This window comes from Curcuma longa, chromosome 3, assembly GCF_044706935.1.
Source record: "Curcuma longa cultivar G26 ecotype Majalengka, Jawa Barat chromosome 3, ITB_CL_G26_1.1, whole genome shotgun sequence".
Taxonomy (NCBI): Eukaryota; Viridiplantae; Streptophyta; class Magnoliopsida; order Zingiberales; family Zingiberaceae; genus Curcuma; species Curcuma longa.
In genome coordinates, this window is record NC_133863.1 from 13,804,335 (window position 1) to 13,826,794 (window position 22,460).

General features: G+C 35.7%; 2 protein-coding genes and 1 pseudogene across 5 annotated transcripts; 1 reads left to right on the forward strand and 2 right to left on the reverse strand.

The window, feature by feature from the left end:
• Window positions 1-3,690: 3,690 nt before the first annotated feature.
• LOC141823741 (uncharacterized) lies at window positions 3,691-4,579 on the reverse strand (annotated as a pseudogene).
• Window positions 4,580-6,940: 2,361 nt separating this feature from the next.
• Window positions 6,941-9,021, forward strand: LOC141824471 (polyphenol oxidase, chloroplastic-like). The gene is made up of 2 exons (XM_074711768.1): window positions 6,941-7,649; window positions 7,727-9,021. Exons 1-2 carry the CDS (start codon window positions 7,016-7,018, stop codon window positions 8,845-8,847), a joined length of 1,755 nt encoding a protein of 584 aa, XP_074567869.1. The 5' UTR covers window positions 6,941-7,015; the 3' UTR covers window positions 8,848-9,021.
• Window positions 9,022-11,183: 2,162 nt separating this feature from the next.
• Window positions 11,184-21,400, reverse strand: LOC141824224 (zinc finger CCCH domain-containing protein 13-like). Of its 4 annotated transcripts, none has more exons than XM_074711468.1 (11): window positions 21,120-21,400; window positions 19,007-19,144; window positions 18,898-18,931; window positions 18,100-18,241; window positions 17,954-18,010; window positions 14,088-14,185; window positions 13,925-13,996; window positions 13,455-13,672; window positions 12,558-12,763; window positions 12,038-12,247; window positions 11,184-11,496 (listed from the first exon to the last, which is right to left on the reverse strand). In XM_074711468.1, the coding sequence occupies exons 1-11, from the start codon at window positions 21,241-21,243 to the stop codon at window positions 11,401-11,403; spliced, it is 1,395 nt and encodes a 464-aa protein (XP_074567569.1). In that variant the 5' UTR covers window positions 21,244-21,400; the 3' UTR covers window positions 11,184-11,400. The 4 variants fall into 4 exon arrangements, with proteins under 4 accessions (XP_074567569.1, XP_074567570.1, XP_074567568.1 ...); XM_074711469.1 differs by having other exon boundaries at window positions 13,554-13,672; window positions 21,117-21,400; XM_074711467.1 differs by having other exon boundaries at window positions 21,117-21,400.
• Window positions 21,401-22,460: the final 1,060 nt, after the last annotated feature.

Sequence of the window (22,460 nt, forward strand, 5' to 3'; positions counted from 1 at the left end):
CGTGGGATCGGACCACAGGCAGCTTGGATAAATTAATAAGTTTTGCAAAATTAAACTCTGAGCACGAAATGAGAAGAGCAGACACAGACAAAAACCATTTACTAAAGTTTTGATTTCTGAGCGTCACTTAGCTTTCATTGTACATAAAAGTTAAGGTTTCATACAGTGTGCCGTATCGTAAGAAACAAACTCACCGACAGATCATAAAGCCAAGACAAAAAGAAATAAATATCTTTTAATTTCGGATCAAATCAATCAATATTAAAATTATTTATCATATTTATTATTAAAAAAAATAAGTTAGAAGGTAATCTTATACCACTTTGATAGTACTCCAACGAAAAAAATCAAAAGAAAACATTTGATAACGAAAAAATCAAAAGAAAACACTTTGATATCAGCAATTTAAATGAAGAAAGGATAAAATAGTTAAGAATTAATATATTTCTTATTATTACAAATGAATGAAAATTTAATTATAATCATAGACTATACATATCTTTATATAGCAGTATGAAAAATTAATTTAATTCTAAAATCATATTATGGATTTTAAAATTATATATCGAGATTTAACCTTAGCCAATCATTTATTCAAAATATATCCATTAACTATAGACATACTCTATTTTATTTTTGACTTGATTTAAATAATACAACAGATCAAAGTTTGTTATTAAAATTGAATAAACTAAACCGATTTAAAATCGATTAATTTGATCATTTATCACAAAGCCACGTGGGCTCTATAAATTATACTAAGATTGATTTTTTTAATAAAATAAATAAATAAATTGAATTATGGAATACGAAATGAAATGAAGATGTTGAATTAAAATCGAATTGATGTTGAACAAAATTCATTTAATAGGTACAGAGATATGGATATATAGATTTAAATTGGGATTAATTTGAAATTATTTAATCTAGTTATGGCCAAATAAGTTTAACTAGATTTAAATGTTCAGTTGAGTTCTCAAAATTTGTGCAATGGACATCATATGAGTGTTTGAGTTTAGATGGTGAATGTACATATGGAGTTAGGGTAATGGAAAATTGGGGTTGACAAAAAGGACCTATAGAGATCCTTTTTGCCAACCTGAAAGTTCAAATTACACATCTACCTTTGTAAAAAATATATAAATTTTTTTTTAAATTTTTAGTAAGGGTAAATAAGTAAATGGACATCCAAAATACAACTCAACCTCATATTCACCAAACACTCCATTTACATTTACATTTTCTCAACCCCAACTATACATTTACATATTTTCAACCCCAACTTTCCGTTGAAAAAATACAACTTAAAACCAAACACCCCCTAAATCAGTCAAATCTATTCAGAATGAATTAGAAAATATTTAAGAAAACATATCCTCTCATGTCTTTTTTTTAAAATTTTCTTCCACGTACTCAGCTTCGCTCCCACCGTCTTATGCGTAAGTCTCCATGCGCTGACTTCTTCTTCTTATCTTCTCTTTCATTTTCTATTTTTTCTTTACAACCATAATTTAGTTGCTTTTCTCTTCTCCTTCTATGACAGCTTTTTTTTTTCAACCCTAGTTTTTCTCTTCTCAAAAGTAACCCTCATTCTACTATTCCTTTTATTATTTTTCAGTCAACTAACAACAACCCTAGTCCTTCCTTAGCAAACAAGTAAGTTTATTTTCTTTCTTTTCAATAAATCCAGCCACCTAATAATAGTAAAAACATGCTTCCGCAGCCAACTATTTTTCTTCAACATAAGGTGAAATCTATCATCCAGTGGCCCCCATCGCAGCCAACTACTCTTAAATTTTGCAAGACTAGCATGATCAACACCATCGTCAAAGCCAACTATCACTACAAAAATTAAAGCAAATAGCGACGGACAAAGCTAATCGAGCTTAGCGACCTATTCTTAACTTTTTTCATAAGCGGAAATAAGAATTTATAATTCCTACGGAAATTTAAAGACGGAAATAATAATCCGTCTCTAATTTTAGAGACGGAATTATTATTCTTAATTTTTCATAAGCAAGCTAAGACTGGAATTTCAACACCATCGTCAGAGTATTTTTCTCCTTTCTTTAGCTAGCTAGCCAATAATAGTAAATAATGTTACTATTGTTGCCACTGTTCATTGCATTAAATGCTAGCTGCTATCTACTGTGATATTGGTCGAGTAAGGGTTTGATTGTCAATCAATCCATCACTACAAAAATACAGTCATTTTTCGACGAATTTTGTGATAAAACATAAAAAATTTCCGTCGCAAAACCATTTTGCGACGAAATTTTTTTCATCGCAAAGAGCCCTTGCAACCTTCAGCAACGAAAAATTAAAAATTCGTTGCAAATATGGTGACGAAATTATTTTTCATCGTCAAATTTGACAACGAAACAGGTTTTTCATCGCCAAATTTGGAGACGAAATTGTTTTTTCGTCGTCAACGTGGACAAGTAAAACAAGATTACTACGGCAAATTCGACAAATTTGGCGACGAAAAATTATTTTTCATCGTCAATTGGCGACGAAAACATATTTTTCGTTGCCAATATTACGATACAACAGTAAACTTTCGATGATATATTTGCGACAAATCCACGATTCGTCGCAAATTTTATCATAAATCAAAAAAAAATTCACATATTCAATCTGTTTCTTCGAAATCTGAATCATGTTTACATACAAATACTCCAATTCATTCTACAAGAAATCAATCATCACATATATCACATCCTATATTACAAATACTCACATATTAACAAATAAATGCATCCTAATTATCAAATAATACAACAAAGACATCCTAACATTAACATTCATAATCATACAATACATATCAACTCCAAAGATACATAAAAATATCAAACAATCCATAACATCCTCCAAACATGCAAACATCCATCGATAATAAAAATACATAAATAATAAAGTATCCAAATGACAAGAAACAAAAAGTATCACCGTCCACGACATCGACCTCGGATAATACTTTCTGCTTCACTCTCTTCTCCATCAAAATTTCTTTTTCTTTTCCTACATCAGAAAATAAAAATATTATAACTTTATTTTGTACAAATAAAGTATAATATGTAAAAACTTACCTCTTAGTCATCCTTGGTTTCATCAACCATGTTCGAAATAAAAGAACAATATTAATCAATAAAAAATAAAAGATTTACAAATTAAAAAAAATTCCTGCGGTACTCCATCCTAATAACATGTCGTAAGCTGGAAAGTCATTTATCGTCCAAAGCAGTGCAACCTTCATTACAAGCATCTGATTAGTATGAATATCATATGTAGGAAAATCATCATTCCATAATTGTTTCAGCTCTGCAATCAGTGGTTGCATATAAACATCAATTAACTTTTTCAGATTTTGGGGGTCAGGCACAACCAATGTTAAAAACATATACGGTGTTTTCATACACATCCCAGGTGGAAGATTATACGGAGTTAATATAACTGGTCAACAAGAATAATTTCTTCCTGATTTACCAAATGGAGCAAATCCATCAGCACAGAGACCCAATCTTATATTCTGAATTTCCTTTGCAAATTCAGGATATGTTCTATCAAAATTTTTCCATGCCTCTGCATCTGATGGATGACACATTAGATCATCTTCTGTTTGATGATTTGCATGTCAAGTCATGTGTTCAGCAGTGGCTTCTGATGCATAGAGTCTTTGTAACCTAGGAGTTAAAGGCAAATAAAATAGCTGACTGTATGCTTTACGTCGTTGTTGACTCTTATTGCTTCTCTTGTACCTATCTTGATTACAGAATTTGCACACATCTGCATCTTGATCTTCTCCCCAGTATATCATACAACCATCTCTACAAGCATCAATCCTTTCCACCGGAAGACCTAAGTCTTTCACAAATTTTTTCATACTGTAAAAATCAGTAGGCAAGTTGTGATCACGCGGAAGTGCCTCTCCCATAACTTGAACAAAATCATTAAAATAATCTTCAGACACATTATGCTCTGCCTTAACATTCAATAGTCTTGCAGTGAGAGATAATTTAGTGTGAGTGTCACAACCAGCCCACACAGGTTCATCTGCAGCACTTAACATTTCTTGAAATTGCTGATATGCCTCATTATTTAAATTTTCATAAATATTTTATTCTTGTACCCCCTCCAATGGTGATGTATAAGCAGAAAATATTTGTTCATCTGTTGGAGGACAACTAGAACTTGCAAAACTCGGATCAGGAAATAAATTATGACCTCCTGCACTCTGATATGGATTGAATTGATTATAAGCACTTTGATCACCACTAACTGACACTTGTATATTTTGTCCATAATCCTCGTCAGGTATAAATGGTTCACCATGACATGTCCAATTATAATAATTCAGGGTAAAACCAAATCTACACAGATGTTCGTGAACTTTGTCACATTGTAAAAATTTACCATTGTGACATTTTCTACAAGGACATCTTATCTTTTCTCCATCCATAAATTCAACATGAGTAGAAGCAAATTCCAAAAATTATTCCATTCCAACAATATACTCATCAGTTAAACCTTTACGGTTAGGTTTGTTCTTTCTATACATCCAACCCCTTTCTTTCTGCATTTTTCCTATTTTCAATTTATTAAATTATTAAACAAAACTATAACATATAAAAACTACCATAACCTCATTAACAACCATAAGATAAGTCAATCATGGTAATTTCTTATAACAATAAACAAAATTATACCTACAACAGGTGAAAAGCACGAGTGTACGTAGCCGAAATACGTGAAGCACACCTCAAAGTAGGACCTGCACAAACAAAATTACAAACTTATATTATATAACAAAGATAATTAATTAAAATATATTGAAATTAATATAAGATACACAAACAATATTGCAACCCTAACCCGGCCGGCAACCCTAACTCGGCCGGCCAGCAACCCTAACACGGTCGGTCTAAACCCTAACCCTAAACCTTAACCCAGGCGGCCAGCAACCCTAATTAACCATGGATAAACCCTAACCAGCCGCCAAGAGCAAGCCACCACCAGGCGGCTGGCCAGCAAGCCCACCTAGTGGCCTAGCCAGCAGCCGACCACCACTGTACCCCACCACCGGCCGGCCAGCACCCACCATTGGCCGGCCAACACCCCACCAGCCGGCCGGCCGCACCCCACCAGCGGCCACCGACCAACACCCCGCGCACGACGAAAATGCAACAGGCCGCCACCCCAGTGCCAGCAACACAGGCCAGCTAGCGCCACGCCATCGGCCGGCCAGCGGGCCGCCGCCGGCCGGCCACCATCACGCCACACAAAACCAGCCCGAAGAGGAAGAAACAACGAAAAATAACAAAGAAAAAATGGATTTTACCGTCGAGCGACCGTCGCCTAACGCAAATTCATCGCCGTTGCAGTCGCCGGAGGGATCGGGAAGGAAGGAATCGCGGTGGTGCAGGCGCAGGAGATCACAGATCGGGGAGGAGAAGGAAGAAATCGCACAGGGAAGAGGAAAAGGGGATCGGGCAGAGGGTTAAGTTAGGGTATTTGGCGACGAAACCGTGTTCGTCGCCAAATTCATCGAAAATAGTTTTCATCCATTTGGCGACGAAAATAGTTTTTATCGCCAATTTGGCGACAAAAATATTGTTTCGTCGCCAATTGGCGACGAATTTGGTCGCCAAATTGGCGAACACTGCCAAATTCATCGCCAAATACCCTAAACTTATCCCGCCTAGGCCCCACCTCTTTCATTAATTTAGCCAACTTTGCGATGAATTCCATTTTGTCGCCAAATGGCGACGACAAGCGACGAATTCAATTTCATCGTCAAATACCCTAAAATTACCACGACGGCTAGGTCCCAAATTGGCGATGAATCCGCTTATTCGTCGTCAAATTTTGACGACTTTAGCGACAAAAATTCATTCATCCCAAATTCGAAAAACTATATTCGTCGCCAAATTTGTTGACAAATTTGGCGACGAATATACTATTCGTTTCAAATTAGCAACTAAACTATATCATCGTCAAAATCGTTGTAAATTGAGTGACGAATATTGAATTCGTCACAAAATTTAATTGTTAGATTGGATCATTTAGTTTATTCGAAGTAACATTTCGTTGAAAGTAATTTCATCGCAAAAGGGATTTGTATTTTTAGTAATAAAGTGTACTGTGCGTGCTTGCACTACTCGATTACAAATCTCTTCGAGTCATCACAACTCACAAATCTAAACTAATCAATTAATCATAACGCATCAATCAACTATTGACAGTTCAATTTAATCAAATTCTAAATTTCTTAACTGAGATTGAAACCGACAGATTTTTTCAAAAAAAATAAATTATCCGAACTGAATTTCCAAATTAACTCAGTTCGATTAGTTAATTATTTCGATTTAATTGAGATTTTACTCACCACTATTTATCAGGGCTGCAAGTAAATAAAAAGAGAGATTAATTTACCTAATTAGATTTAATGATCTCCGGGGGAATTGCAAGCATCTGGATTGTGACAACTATTTACGTCAAAGGTGACAGCCGTATGTCTTAAGTAACACAATATGATCTAGTGTCGTATGGGTAGCCATTAACTTTTTAATGATGAATTGAATAAAATCTTACTAGATACTAAATTTTCATTACTTTAATTCTAAATTTAATTATTTAAAACTATAAATGAACACTCGCTATTAGATGGGGATAAGTGACAAAGATCTAATTAATTTCCTAAGGTTTAATTTATGAAAAAGTACGGAGAACCCCAAAAAAAAATCATTTGCTGATCTGGAGCAGATCTGGATCTTTGACTTTCAAATCTTTCATTAAAAAAAAAACGAATCTTTCGAAGCCAATGTACCACGTGATTTTTATGAAGGATAATTTGCACTTAATTTAGGTAGGTGAAAACCGGGGTCCCACGCCATATATATATACATAAATCTTCCAATCTCAACTCGTCTTGCAAAATCTTATCTATCTATACGTGTATCTGATTCATTGAGATATCAAATAATCTAGTGCTAGTTCATAGTGATTTGAATATCATATGGCTAGCCTTGTTCCATGCAATCTTCCTCATACAACCACCATTAGCAACTCCTTTGCATGCGCCTTCCCTCCCAAAAGCAGAAGCCCTTCTTTCATAATTGGGCGACGTCGATGTTCCAAGATCGCATGCAAATCTAGCGATGATGAGCGTGAGCCCACGCTCGACCGCCGCGACGTCCTCGTCGGCCTCTGCGGCGCCGCCGCAGCCGTCGGCGGACTTGGGGTCGGCAGCAAACCGGCCTTCGGCAGCCCGATCGCGCCGCCGGATCTCTCCAAGTGCGGGCCCGCCGACCTGCCTAACGGCGTCCCGGTGGTCGACTGCTGCCCTCCCTACTCCGGGACCATAAAGGACTTCAAGCTCCCGCCGCGGTCGTCGCCCCTCCGCGTCCGCCCCGCCGCTCACCTGGTCAAGGCCGACTACCTGGCCAAGTACACCAAGGCCGTCGAGCTCATGAGGGCGCTGCCGGCCGACGACCCGCGTAACTTCACGCAGCAGGCCAACGTCCACTGCGCTTACTGTGACGGCGCCTACGACCAGATCGGCTTCCCCAACCTGGAGATCCAAGTTCACAACTCCTGGCTCTTCTTGCCGTGGCACCGCTTCTACCTCTACTTCCACGAGAGGATCCTTGGTACTCCTATTTATTCGATGATTAATCTTCTCAATTCTCATAGATTAATTTCATAATGTTTTTGATTCGATTCGCAGGAAAACTCATCGGCGACGAGACCTTCGCGATTCCCTTCTGGAACTGGGACGCGCCGGGCGGCATCCAGCTGCCCTCCATCTACACTAAAACGTCTTCCTCGCTCTACGACAAGTTACGAGACGCCCGGCACCAGCCGCCGGCCCTCATCGACCTCGACTACAACGGGGTCGACCCTGGCTTGCCCTACGACCAGCAAGTCGACCAAAACCTCAAGATCATGTACCGCCAGGTGGTCTCCGGCGCCAAGACGCCGTTGCTATTCATGGGCTCGCCGTACCGGGCCGGCGACCAGCCCAACCCGGGCGGTGGGACGCTGGAGAACATCCCGCACGGTCCGGTGCACGCCTGGACCGGCGACCCGACGCAGCCGAACTTGGAGAACATGGGCAATTTCTACTCAGCGGCACGGGACCCCATCTTCTTCGCGCACCACGGAAACGTCGACCGCGTGTGGTACCTGTGGAAGAAGCTCGGCGGCCGGCACCGCGACTTCGACGACAAGGACTGGCTCGACGCCAGCTTCCTCTTCTACGACGAGAACGCGGACCTTGTCCGCGTCACGGTGAAGGACTGCCTAAACACGGAGCTGCTGCGGTACACGTACCAGGACGTGGAGATCCCATGGCTGAAGTCGCGGCCGACTCCGGCAAAGAGAGCGGCCGCGGCACCGCAGCGGCTGAGGAGACCGAGCGCTTCTACCGTGGAGGCGACGAGGTTCCCGGTGGTGCTTAATTCTCCGGTGAGCTTCACGGTGAAGCGGCCGAAAGTGTCGAGGAGCGGGGCGGAGAAGGAGGAGGAGGAGGAAGTGCTGGTGGTGGAGGGCATCGAGTACGACCGCGACTTCTTCATCAAGTTCGACGTGTTCGTGAACGCGCTCGAGGGGACGGAGGGGCTGACTCCCGGCGAGAGTGAGTTCGCCGGAAGCTTTGTGAACGTGCCGCACAAGCACAAGCACCGGAAGAACGAGAAGAAGCTGAGGACGGCGCTTCGCCTCGGGATCACGGACCTGCTGGAGGACATCGGAGCGGAGGACGACGAGAGCGTGCTGGTGACGATCGTGCCGAGGGCCGGGAAGGGGAAGGCGTCGGTGGCTGGCATCAGAATTGACCTTTCGACGTGAAAACCCACCACAAGCCGCAATCAAACAGTCAATCAAAGGTCGTCGCAAGTATAATTAAGATCATATAATCGCCTACAATATATATTATCAATAAAGATTGTTGCATGCATCCTAGTTTTCATGTAACTACCTGTGATTGCCTTTTCCTTAATATATGAATCAGCGTTCTACGTACTCTCGAACCAAATGATGGTCTGTCTGTTTGGACATTAACTATATCACTGAACAAAATCACAGTTAATAAGGAACATTTAATTTGCCAAAATTAAATTCTGCACAGGCATCTTGGATAAAATTAGTTTTGCAATATTAAACTCTGAGCACAAAATGAGAAGAGCAGACAAAGACAAAAGCCATTTACTAAAGTTTTGATTTCTGAGCGTCACTTAGCTTTCATTGTACATGAAAGTTAAGTTTTCATACAGTGTGGCATTCACGGCCTTCCGTATCGTAAGAAAACAACCGACAGATAGCTTTTGACTACTATTCCTGTTATGAATAATATAATTAATGATTTTGAAAGATACGGTACAAGTTGCGTGCATTGCCATTGGCTCAGTGAGCCAAAGTCGTGCCTTGCAGTAGAATTAAACAAGCCATATATTGCAATCAAAACAAAATAAGAAAAATCATTGTAAAAGTCAAACATGACTACTCCTCCGTCAACTCGCAGGACTTGTATTCATCACGTGGGTGGTTTTTCAGATTTTTTTTTAATTAAAAAATGCAACTAGCTACATGTCGACGTCTGACTTAGTCATGGCTCATGGCCGTCGCTTTTGAAGGTGAAATGCGCCCATCAACTAAGACCCGACTAGAGTCCGACTAAAAGGGTTGAGGGGGATAGGCAAGCTAAGCATTCATCATTCCTATCTTGACATTTATAATTTTCGAAATTTTAATCCTAAGTATAAAATTAAGAAGAGAACTAAATCCGCTATTATATGCTTGCTTTTAGTTTTTATTATTTTTGATGTTGAAACGATATTTCTTAATCCATATTTGTGTATTATCAATCTATTTTTTTATATAGATACCGACAAGGGCGACAAGTCATGGTGGTAGTGTTCAAACAATGATGTTTGAACGGTATTGATCCCCAATTCTAATAGTTCAGACAATTAAAGCCATTGATTTAAAAATTTAGAATTCCACCATCACTTTCATATCGCTCTCAGATCGAGTCAAATCTTACCAAGTTGTACAGCTCCCTTGATGTTTCTTCGCACCAACTTGGATGTGACACTATGCGCAAAGGGAAATTTCTTTTCACAAATTCATCCACAAGAAAGAAGCTATAACTTGTAGTATGAAATATGGAATGGAAAACAAAAGTTGAAGGCATAATTAACTTCAACAATAAGGAAGGAAAATGCCTCGCTTTGGAAAAAGGGAGTAATCACTGACTAGTCTAATGACCACATCTTAATACAACTTGTTGGCTACGTAACTCTTTTGACAATTTGTGCTATGCAGCCTCATTAATTAGTCATTAGTCATAAATTAATCATAATAAAATATAATATAGAGGTTTACCCAAGGAAGTCATGGAATGAAAGGAGTACTTTGTTCTTAGATAATCAAAAATAGGGTTAAAGAATGCCTAATATTATTTATATATATATACATATCCATTACATGTTTGTGGTGTGAAGTCTTTAATTATCTCCCTTGGTAGAACGTGAAAGAAAAGAAAAATAATTTAACCCTCTATATCGTGTTCTTTATGCAACTAATTTGGTCAATCAATCGAACACTTGTACAACTAAATTGATTAATGATACCACACAACGGTATAAGGAGATCTTTTGTAGGTGACCAACTGTAATTTTTCGATTTACCTCTTCACAGATGGTCGTAGGGCCAACCATGTGAGACCGCTAAAGTGGTGGATCCACCTTTTGCAGAAGAAAAGGAGATCCTTTGATCTCTCCGTCGTCTATAAAGAATCTAATAGATTTGCATAAAATGGCACCCCTAGCATTGCATAGATGAGACTTTGAAGAATACTTGATTAAATGCCTCCAGGTGGGTTGCAGTAAGATAGCTTTATGAACCTGAGGTGAATGTCGATAAGCCACTCAATGTTCTACACAAGATCCATCAATATTGCTCTCCATGTAGATTTGTTCTAGCCCTGACCTTCCGGAATTCCTCTTAATGGCAACCATGTTTATTTGAGTACAAATGATGATTCACGAATAGCACTTGCAGTTCATACAATTAAATCTGACCAAACGCACTAAAGGTCGTATCAAGAAAATGCTGATAAAACTAGCACAACAAAAGGCTAATTGATGAGAAACGATAATGTTATTTGTTTTAGAAACGTCAGCATTGTCATAATATAACTTTATAAAACATAATATAGCAAAGAGAGGATACAATAACAACAATATTCAACTACTCATTTCAGCATTAGGAATAACACAATTTTTTACTTCTGTAGCAAAACTATTTCCTGACTAATGACCAGTGCACAAAGAGGAATTAAGAAAGAAACGAAAATGGGGTTGCATGGCAGCAAACAGCTTCATCGTCCCGAGCGTATCATCATACCTGCTCAATATCCACCTCGCTGTTGATGTCAATGTCTAACATTTCAGAATCCACCTTTTCCACGTCGATCTCCTCATCGTCTCCCTCATACTGGAAAAGGATAACCAGAGAATCAGAATGACACATGAACATTTAAAATACTAAAATAAATGACTTGTCAGTTACTTTGATGCATAACTAGGAGGAAGAAGTGGAGGCAAAAGACAAATAATACATTGTATATTTTGTGACATTTTATCTCCTATGCCCCTTCTTATCTTTCTATCCAAGTAAACCAAGCCTTAGCATTAAATCAACAGACAAAAGGATAACCTTGGTGCCCAAATAACACATGCAAAGGAAAAAGGTTCCGAAGGTCACTGATATGATAAGTTTGTGAAGGTGCAGTGAAATTTTTAAAAGTGAAATTGTGAACTATATAAAGGCATATTGGAATGAAGTTCGTGTGACAACTCCATCCAAGTTAACCAACAATATCATCAAGAAGCCACGTTATCCCCAAGTATGAGGATGGCTGCATTAGGTGCCAACAGCCAGCATTAAAAATGTCTAATCTTTACTCAAAATGTCTAACTATATGAGGATAGATCTTAACCATTGCCATATCAAGCACAGAGGTTTGCACTACCACCTGCTTGTATGCATTTTGAGTAGCCTGAGGAGGTGGTGGAGGTATATAAGTACTCTTGGTTGAACGTTCTGCATCATCTGTCTCATTGACTGCAATAGTTTCTGCAGCTTCATGTTTCTCATCAAACTCATTGGCTTCTAGCAATTCATCTACCGCATGAGCAGCCATACCAGTCAAAGGCAAGCTGTGACGCACTTCCGAACCCTTACCCTGTTGGTTATGGACGTTGCTTAAGCATCTTAAATGAATAAAAGACAAACTTCAATGACATTTAGATATATATGTATATGTATATATTTTTAAAAAAAAGGCACTTAGTTTAGTTCAACATATACCTTTGGCAATAGACAATCAAAATAATTTTAAAAATCCTAAGATATCTAGTCTGATTATCAAACTTACCCATTTATATGCTAGGAAACTACATTCATATACCAATGCAATTGTGCCATAAGGGTCAATAGAGTTTAAATGCACTAGGAACATAAGGAAAAAGGAGAAGGGAAAAATTCCATCTGACCTTATCCAAAGATCCAATGCTAGAAGTATTTCTTCCTTGTTTGTGATTGTAATCTTCCAATTGTGTCGTATTTCGTTTTAGGATTGCTTTCATTGTTTCAATTCTTTTGATGGTAGTTTCTGACATAGGTGCAGGTCTTTCAGACCTCTGTAATTTCTCTGATCTGAAAGGTGCATCAAAATCTCTCTCCCTCTTCCTGGAATTACCTGCAACACTAGAGTAATTACACCAACATAATAGAAATATGCTACATATTGAGAGCTTCAGTTATTATAGAATGTTCTCTGGGAGTTGCATTCTGCAGTCTAGAATAAAGATGCAGCTGAACATTATTTTTCCTAGAACTGTAATTAATTGAATCATAATATATAAAGACTCAGATAATAGTTAATGAATTAGGAAAACTATGTATTTTGTAATCCACTCAAAATCTCAATTGTGCACAGACCATATATAGTATAATTCATGATTTATAATCTCTATTGTATTTTGCAATCCATTCAAAACCTCAATTGTGCACAGATAACTATATATAGTATAATCCATGATTTATATTCTCTATTGTGCAAGGATGAGCCTAGGCACTGAATAGTTTCGTAGTAGTGCAGAAGCCTCCGGTAACAAATCAAGTTTATCATCTAATATAAATTAGAATTCAACCATGCACAACCCAAACACCCCAGCAGGATGGATTAAATCAATGCAAATAGATTCGTTTATCAAAGTGTTAATATTGCCAGTGCCAGCATTTAATGATTCAAGAGGGTCCCCCCACCCCACTAGTATATTAATAGCAAGAACAATTTAAGATTGCTCAACCTTCCATGAAGATGAGGAAGACAAGACATTAAATTTACAGTTCAAAACTTCTTCCATGATAACTTATCATCAAATTACCATTTTCTACTTGTTTGCTAGTAGCTGGATATTTAAATTGTCTCTTCTCGACAAATAAAACCATATTTAGAAGATCATTGCTCCTTGAGCTTATTTTACCATCAGCATTAGGCTCCCCGTCACTGATAATATTAGCACTTGGATCATCTTCATAGGCATTAAGTTTTAAGGTGTCTGAACTAAATTGATCTCCAATCTTCTGCAGACGAGCCTGTGACCTGTAAACAGATACAAGTTCCACAATCACATCTGAATGCTCAAAGGTTCAAAAAATATTCAAAGGCAAGGCAACCAGTTATGTGCTAGATCTTCTAATAACTGAAGCATAAGTCAGGCCCTTGAACATGAAAAACCTAGGAATACAGTTTAAAGACATGATACCATGTCCCAACTAAAAATTTTCAAAATGAAAACAGGTAAAAGTGAAGAAAACTAGTAGTAACATTTATTGCTCTAAAAATTATACTTGCCGTTTTAACTCCTCCTGTGCTTTTATATAACGTCCGTGAGCTCTGATGAACTTTTTTATTTTTGAAGTGATCCTGCATACCATTAAAAAAAAGGAAAAAAATAAACCTCGAAATTATGAAGAATATGATACGATTAAGCACCACATCTAGGAATATTTATAACCTTTTGTAATCTTCTTGTTCTTTATTAAGTTGAGATTCAACATCCTCTATTCGAGTAGAAAGCTTGTGAGCTTCATTAATTTTCTCATCCAACAAACTCTGTGGAGGAAAAGCCAAGAACAAGAGTGTATCACCTTCATAAATATATAAATGGAGAAAGGAATTCACATCTGGTAGGAGTAGAGCTAATTGGATTAGTGATGGAAATTATGAGAAACTAACTAGAAACCTCATTGTAAAAACAGTGGGAAAGATGCAAAGGTTGACATTAATCAAAGGTTCAGGTGTGATTGCATTTATTACGTTTTAAAAAATCATTATAATACACTTCATCTTGAATTCTGATGCCAGTGGGAATCTCTTTCAATGGTGGAGGAAGGCCACAATGCAAATGGTGCTCAGTTACCATATGAATTTGCAAGAACCCACTATCACTATGGACAGTGAAGATGAATAAGCACACCAAAATTGACATATGCTACTAACTATTTGAATGAACCATGTGGTGAGTTGCAAGCTTCGTATGCTCATTCTAAATAACCTTGCGTGTTTTGAATTATATTATTTGGTGCACTAAATTTCATTAAAAAAACATATCCACTAGGCACATCATGCTGATTGTTTCTTTAATAACTTTTCAGATGGCAATGAATGATCATGCACAGTAAGCAAACTGGAAACCATTAGTTTTTTAAGGAGTTTCTAATTTTGACCTTCATGATATTCATTTCACAATGGCCAGAATATAAAGATAAATACAGAAACGTTTCAGCTTATATCACAATAGCATAGAAGAGTAACTCAGGCATTTTCAACAACAAAAAAACAATTACCAATGAAAATGTACAAAATCACTCCTGCTAAGATGGAGATCATTTACTATGATTTAGTGTCGTACAAAGGGTTTTTGGATTCTGTTATGAAGGTATTGTTAGCCCCAAAAGCACATACTAACTTGTTGGTATATGAAAACTCAAAGTAAAATATTCCCCAAATCATTCTCCAAATGCAGAAGGAACGTGTGTTCCTCATAACTTCTTCACAGATTTGGCATATTATTGAATCAAATTTAATTGTTTTACACACAACTAGAGATGTTGAGCACATGATTTATAGATAATTAAATTAGAAAAAAGAACTATTATTGTTTAGTGCACACATTTAATTTGATGAATAATGGACAGATATGAGAATGAAAGTGTTTCTTTGGCTGAAATTGATACAACATCTAGAGGAATGTTATAATGAATTTGATGATATGAATCCCCCAGCTAAAATGATATGACATCCAGAATTTTGCCCAATGGTTCAAAATAAAATAGAAACTGAACAAGGATTGGGATTAAAACTTTAGAGAGATTTTTTCAGGATCTAATGAACTGTTTTAATCTAAATGTGAGGTTCAGTTTTAAGGGATTCAACCATGATTATACTTTTTAAAAAATACCATCCCGCTCACCAAATTATGATGTTTCTCTGCACTTCATGCTTTGGCTACTGCCAAGTGTCACCAACTTAGGTCTTATCCATGTTTATTATTCATTATGTGATAAGGTGTGCAATATTTTCTTTTGATAGTTAAAAATTATTCAAATATACTCCTATGGAGGCATATCATTGATAAATAATTTCTGGGCAATCATCACATACATATGCAGTCTCTAACATACCACATATGCTATGTGTAATGATCGAACTGTAAGTCACATATATTTACATCTTAAACCTAGGTTGCAACTTTTAGAACTATTTAAAATCAACTCTTGAAATCTATGTATTTACATCCTAATTTCTTATTCGATCAAAATGCCCACTTACTACAAATATATTATTTTAAGTAATATTACAAGACAGACTATTAGAGGCCAACTTTATGTGTCATCTTACCATTGAACTTTATGCAAGGCTATATAACTAGTGACATCTAAATTTTTTAGACCACGTTCATTGTTCTCGCTCTACTCACTCCTACAACCAACAGAACTTGTCAAACAATAGAAAAAATAGAAATCTCCAAATGTGCTCGAATCATTTTAATTATTTTTCTCTCATTTTGTCATTAGGTAGAACTGCAGAACTTAAAAATTCATCTTATTATTCCCATAGCTGCTACAATAACTTTTAGTATGTGTCTTTTTCCTAATTGTCTCGCACACTCGAGTTATAAAGTATGGTTGGCTGTATCAACATCTTAAAAATTTCCCTTAGCCGAAGAGGCACATTTTCCTTTTAGCCTAAGAGGCACAAGACAAATTTAGACAAGAATTTGAAGCTCTTCTTCATTTTAACCATACACATCTTACAGTATTAATGATATACTAATGCAAGATATTTAAAACACTTTTTGCATAGCATGGTTTTCTGTGTATCTATATTATCTATCAAGCTAGTAAAAGGTGGTTCCAAGTTGTAACAGAAGGCTCACTGCTTAGCACCTTGGCAATAGGTGGCTGCCTAGGGAAAGACCTAGGCTGTCAGCATTAAAATTATATTAACATAAAAATATTAAATTAAAAATAGTTAATATTAATGTATAAATATATAGTGTGTATATTTTTAATCAAGCAAAAAAGTTTACAATCACATAAATAAATCATTTCAGATAAAGAAACACTAAATATGGACATAACAATTAATAATTTATATTAGAACAAAGAAAAACAACCACAAATTTAGAGGGAAAAAGACATTCCAAATGTTTTGTGATTAATTATAAAGGCATAAGAATTCATAAAATTCCTAAAGATTACACATTTTAGAATCCTAAAGTAGGTTCAAGAGTTTGATTACTGGATTCAGGATGAATTTGGCATGACCAGAAAAAAAAATACTCGCCTTAATAAGATCTAACATAATCAAATTTATTATGTTAGAGACCCAACTGTAAACTTTAGCGGCCCAATTGTCAAAGTATAATAATAAATAGACATATAGGTAGAGGGTACTACCTAATAATACACACACACACACACATGGTATTAAAGCCTTATTAGCTTCTCCATTAATCTTTACTAGGTAGCAAAGCCAGCATCATGATAACAGACATGATCCCACTGTAATAAAACTCCAGCAACGACTTGATCCATGCTAGCTTTCAACTACTAGATAGCTTGCTATCACTACTTCCCTATGCAACAGTGGGGGAACACAAGAACTGCCTCTCATAATTCCACTCATATTCTCTCTCAACACATACCAGTCTGTTTTCATAATGCTTGCTCACAGAACCAAAGCCCTGCACACATCTGACCTAGCCCGAAAACTATGCTCATGGCCTGACTTCTTCCACTTGCGTGGAGCCTTTGCGGTGGTTCACGCAATCAGTACATCTATGCAATTGCAACACCTAATTGTTTGCAGTTTGCACCACCCACCCATTTACAATTCCAGCCTGATTTCTTCAACAAGAAAAAATGGATCAGGAAGTGAGCAAAAATGGCAATCTTTTGGCAACAAAACATTGATGGTTAGTCATCCTAATCGTCCATTTCTTTAACGTGTATATATAAAATTTATAAATAAAGCAAAATACACATTAGTCATTTCAATGGAAATACCTGTAACTCTAATACCACCAACTACAACCCAATGATTTCGACAACAAAAATTCCAAACCGTAAAACTCAATGGGCTTTATAACTAGGAATAAGAAAGGAAAATCAGAATATATAATCAAGTTGCAATACATAAAAAATAATATATCATCTCAGTGCAATTAATATGGTCTGAGGAAGTATAGAAAATAGCTAATAGCAGAGAAAAGTAACGACTATGAGAAAGTATAAAGATGAACAAGAGATATATCAATGGACTCCTGAGAGGGATAAATAAAAGAACAGTAATCTCAAAGATAAAACTAAAATTCACCTCAAGTTGGGATTTGTGATCATCAAGCATCTCAATATCCAACTGAAGTTGCCTTAGCTGCACAAAGCTCAATGAGGAAAAAAAACACAGAAACAAGTTGCAACTTGCAATATCCGAACAGCAAAGCTTGACAACATGACTCAAACCTGCTCTTCGAGGTCATCTTTGTCATCATAGGATGGAGCCTTATCTTCCTTTTTCCTCTCTTCTGAACCATCAGAAGCTTTGAAGCTTTCAGAAAAATCACTTTCTCCATCTGTACGATGTTTCTTTCTATGCCTTCTGTCACTGTAAATTTGCATGCCACCAGCATATAATAAATGTGTGATAAAATATATAAAGTTATATCGATCTATGCTAATTAGATAATGAAACAATAAGTTATCTAGATAGGTATATGAATGTCGCATGACCAAGATCAATATGCCTCAGTTACCGATCTCATGGGACTTACCATAGTTCAAGAATAAATTTGTGAGCTTCAGCTATGGTCAGCACACTCATGATTGAGAAGAGAAAATCTTCAGATAAAGAATCACAATATTTCTTGAATGAACGATGAAAACAATGAATGCTAACCTTTTTTATTGGTCCTGAGATAATCTGGTTTCATAACTTAGGCAAATAAGTCTAGATTTTATGAGTATTCTATTTTGAACTTTAATTAGGCAATTTATTCTATCACCTGATTATTTTAAAATGGGTACATCTTTGTTGCATCAATTTATTTAATCATCCATGTTCGTACACAATACATGTCTTCATGACTTGAATATAGATAATAGCATCTATGGAATATTAAATCATGAAAAACCTTGTTATGATACAAAGTAGTATCCTCTGAATATTATAGGACCCAAGAATTAAAAGTAAAGTTTCAAAGTTGAAGGAATCTATATTGCAAAAGGTTTAATAGTCTGTGATTATTGTTAAAAGAAGCTTACCTTCTCCTGATGGGTGACCTTGAAAGACTGGAGCCTACAAGTGGAATCATGAAATAATTGTTTTTCAAGAAGAAAGCAGAAATACACAGAAATTCATGATAATGCTAACCTCTGTCACGGGAGATTGGTTTTTGATAGCGGAAAGAATGTTGAGCCCTTGGAACTCTGCCAGGAGATACCCTTCTATGAGGAGAATACCTTCTGTCAAGTTTATCTCTCAAGTCTGCACTTCGAACATCGCGTCGACCTGCAGATGAGGGGAAACTTTTCAAGGAAAAGAAGAAATTGCAATTCCTTTCTGCAACCAAGATTGTCCGGGATTGGAGAACCAAATAATCTTATCAAGCTTACCATCCGCATGAGAAACATGATAAATTCAATAATGATTAATACTGGCTTCCCGAAAATTCCAAAGAACCATGGAACAAACAAAGTAGATGATTAAGATAATAAATCAATACCCACGCAAGGATCTTAGATCACTGAGAGTCCTTGGAATGTACAATAAATAGATGATGGGAAACTTGTAATAGATCTCTTCTGGAGCAAAAGAAAACATAAGCAACAGAAACTGAGAGATTTCCCACTGATAAGCCATTAAGAGAAGTAAAGCGTCTTCAATCAGGTAATTGAGCTGATCTGGCTAAGAATCTCCCGACATAATCTTGCAACAAATACCTTCTATAATTGTTTAGAGGCCATCAAATAAAGACCCAAAACATGAAACCCAATCCAGAGCGCATGAAATCAACCAAATGTTTCATATATTACTTGCTGAACCTGTTGATAATGTAGAGACTAGAGCCAGCATATATCAGTAAGTACACAACAAAATCTAGTATTTATAATCCTTCGCCTTCATTTGGTCATTATCAACACCAGAACAATCAAAAACTACCATGCACCAACTGTGAGTCAAACCAGGATGTGGGCCAATTGCTGGAGATACCAAAAAGCTGTCTGATAGTTAATGATTTCAACCTTTATACTGAAATATTCAATAATAAGTTCACCTGAGAATATTTTGGAAAAGAAAAACAAAAAAAAAAAGTTCCATTTGAAGATAACTGTTCCAAGTTTTATAATTTCCCCAGTACAAGTAGTAGTGATCCTACAATGCGAGTTCAATACAGAAGACCCAAACTTAGGAAATTGAAGTATCAAATTAAGAATGGACTTAAATGTACTATCCAAGAGTTTCTCAAAAAATGCCTTGATTATTCTGAAAAGAATAGCGTGTAACAATTATGAACAGCATACTCACACTTGCAGCTGTGTACTTACATTTCCTGTACATTTAAAATAACCACTTTCCAATCTGTTGTTAACTAGCACTTCATATGTAAAATACTTGTAAATGCAAGAGAAGCTAAATTTCCCTAAACTATAAAACAGCAAATATTATTGGAAAATGAAAAGGTAGTAAAAAAATTGTGAAGGATCACAATTCATTTTCTCAATAAGTTCTATTAAACAGAATAATTAAGCATTTAAAATTTTTTAAAAAAAGGTATAAAAATAGAATTTCTAACCCATACACAGTTGAATTTCCAATCTACTAAATTCATTTGCAACATTATTTTAAAGCTCATAGCCAAATTTAAGTAGATAATGAGGATATAAGTGAAGCATAATTCAGTCAAATGTCTTGACAAATTCTCAGGCTTTCATTTAAATCATATGGTGGAAATTGTTTTCTCTTCAAATGCAAGGAATACTTGTCTTGCCAAAGCAGAATTCACAGCAAAGAGTAGCAACTAAAACACGTTGTCAACCAGCATCTAGCTCCATAAACTATTTAGGTGGTCTCATAATCATTCAACCAATCATGAATAGACCAAATCTTCCGTTAAGAACACAACAACGCATAATAGCACAACCAATGTTGAACGAATCAATTTGAGAAATTAGTGAAATTCTGTCGACTGAAAGTAAATTATTCTTTCAAATTTTTTAGTAAATAGCATAATGCCGAGCGGAAGTATCCCCTTGTCAAGTGCCTAAACAGGGGAAAACTCTTTTTCAAACAAGAAAATAAAAAAAGGGTAATCTGCGATATAACTTGAAACTTAGAAGTCTGACCAACACAAACACCAAAGGCGCCGCCTCACCACTAAGCCTTAATCGATCTCCATGAGAAGCCAAGAACAAGCACGACTAGCATTATCGAAAAAAATGTGAAACAGAAAACGAAGAGGAAACAAACAGACGGCGATTACCACTGAAAGACCCGCCGAAACGACGGAGCTCCGCCTCGCCATGGGCAAAGTTGCAGCTCTGGCGAGGGCACCGACCCCTCTGGAACAGTAAGCAGAGCTTCGTCTTGTAAAGCTTCCTCCCAAACATGGCGATCACGGAGAAGAGAGATCGAAGCAACTCGATGCAGAACCGAGCAACAATTAAGTAGGAGATCGGGCAGGAACCCGGAACGACGGAGACGATCGGATAGCGTAGCGAAGAAAACCCTCAGACAAAAAGGCCGAACTCCGCCTAGGAAACCCTAGTTTCCTGCCGAATGCGATGCTATGAAGTATATATTTATTCTTATTTTAAATAATAGTTAAACCAACATACGTGTTATGGCATATATCATACAATTTTTATATTTGCACACGTAACAAAATTAATTATTTAAAAAATCTATTTATATAATTATAATAAATAATTAAGATCAACACAATTCAATCTCTCCACTTAGTAGAATATAACCTTTCCTAACTAATTTCTAATATGTGCAACTCTTTTAAAAGCATATTAATTCTCTTATGAGATGATAATAATAATAATCACAAGCCTAAACCACTTATGATTACCCTGACAATTTAAGATTACCTGTAATTTCAGAAGTTAAATAATTTTTTTTTCATAATTATCTTTCAATTTTAAAATTAAGTTAATTGAAATATACCAAGAAACCTAATTAGAACCGAGATAATTAATTCAATAAATTTTAATTTAAATATTTTTAATTTAAAAAATAATTTATTTTAAAATTTTAAAAATAAAATTAATAAATTATATTTATTAATTTAATAAATTATTTTATTAAAATAATTATTTTAATGAACTATTTTATTAAAATATATTTATTTATTTTAAATTTTAAAAAATAAAATTAATGAATTATATTTATTAATTTAATAAATTATTTTAATGAATTATTTTATTAAAATAAAATTAACTAATTATATTAATTGATTTAATGAATTATTTTATTAAAATAATCATTTTAACAAATTATTTTATTGATATATATATTTATTTTAAATTTTAAAAAATAAAATTAATGAATTATATTTATTAATGTAATGAATTATTTTAATAATTATTTTATTAAAATATATAAATTTATTTTAAATTTTAAAAAATTATAAATAAATTATATTTATTTTTTTATATTATCAATTTATTATCATCATTAATATTATTAATTTAATTTAATTTATTCTAAAAATAAATTAAATCAAAGGTAATATATATATATAGTAAATGTTAAACTGATTATGTTTTATTCTTTTCAAATAAATAAATTGAACTAAATAATATTAAATTATATTTTATAC

What these genes read in the sequence shown, in the direction of transcription:
- LOC141824471 (XM_074711768.1), top strand. Translation starts at nt 7,016, where the DNA reads ATGGCTAGCCTTGTTCCATGCAATCTTCCTCATACAACCACCATTAGC. An exon ending in CTTCCACGAGAGGATCCTTG is followed by an intron (nt 7,650 to 7,726) that starts GTACTCCTATTT and finishes TTCGATTCGCAG; the next exon opens with GAAAACTCATCGGCGACGAG.
- LOC141824224 (XM_074711467.1), bottom strand. Translation starts at nt 21,243, where the DNA reads ATGTTTGGGAGGAAGCTTTACAAGACGAAGCTCTGCTTACTGTTCCAG. An exon ending in ACCAATCTCCCGTGACAGAG is followed by an intron (nt 18,932 to 19,006) that starts GTTAGCATTATC and finishes TTCCACTTGTAG; the next exon opens with GCTCCAGTCTTTCAAGGTCA. An exon ending in GAACAAGAAGATTACAAAAG is followed by an intron (nt 13,997 to 14,087) that starts GTTATAAATATT and finishes AATGGTATGCAG; the next exon opens with GATCACTTCAAAAATAAAAA.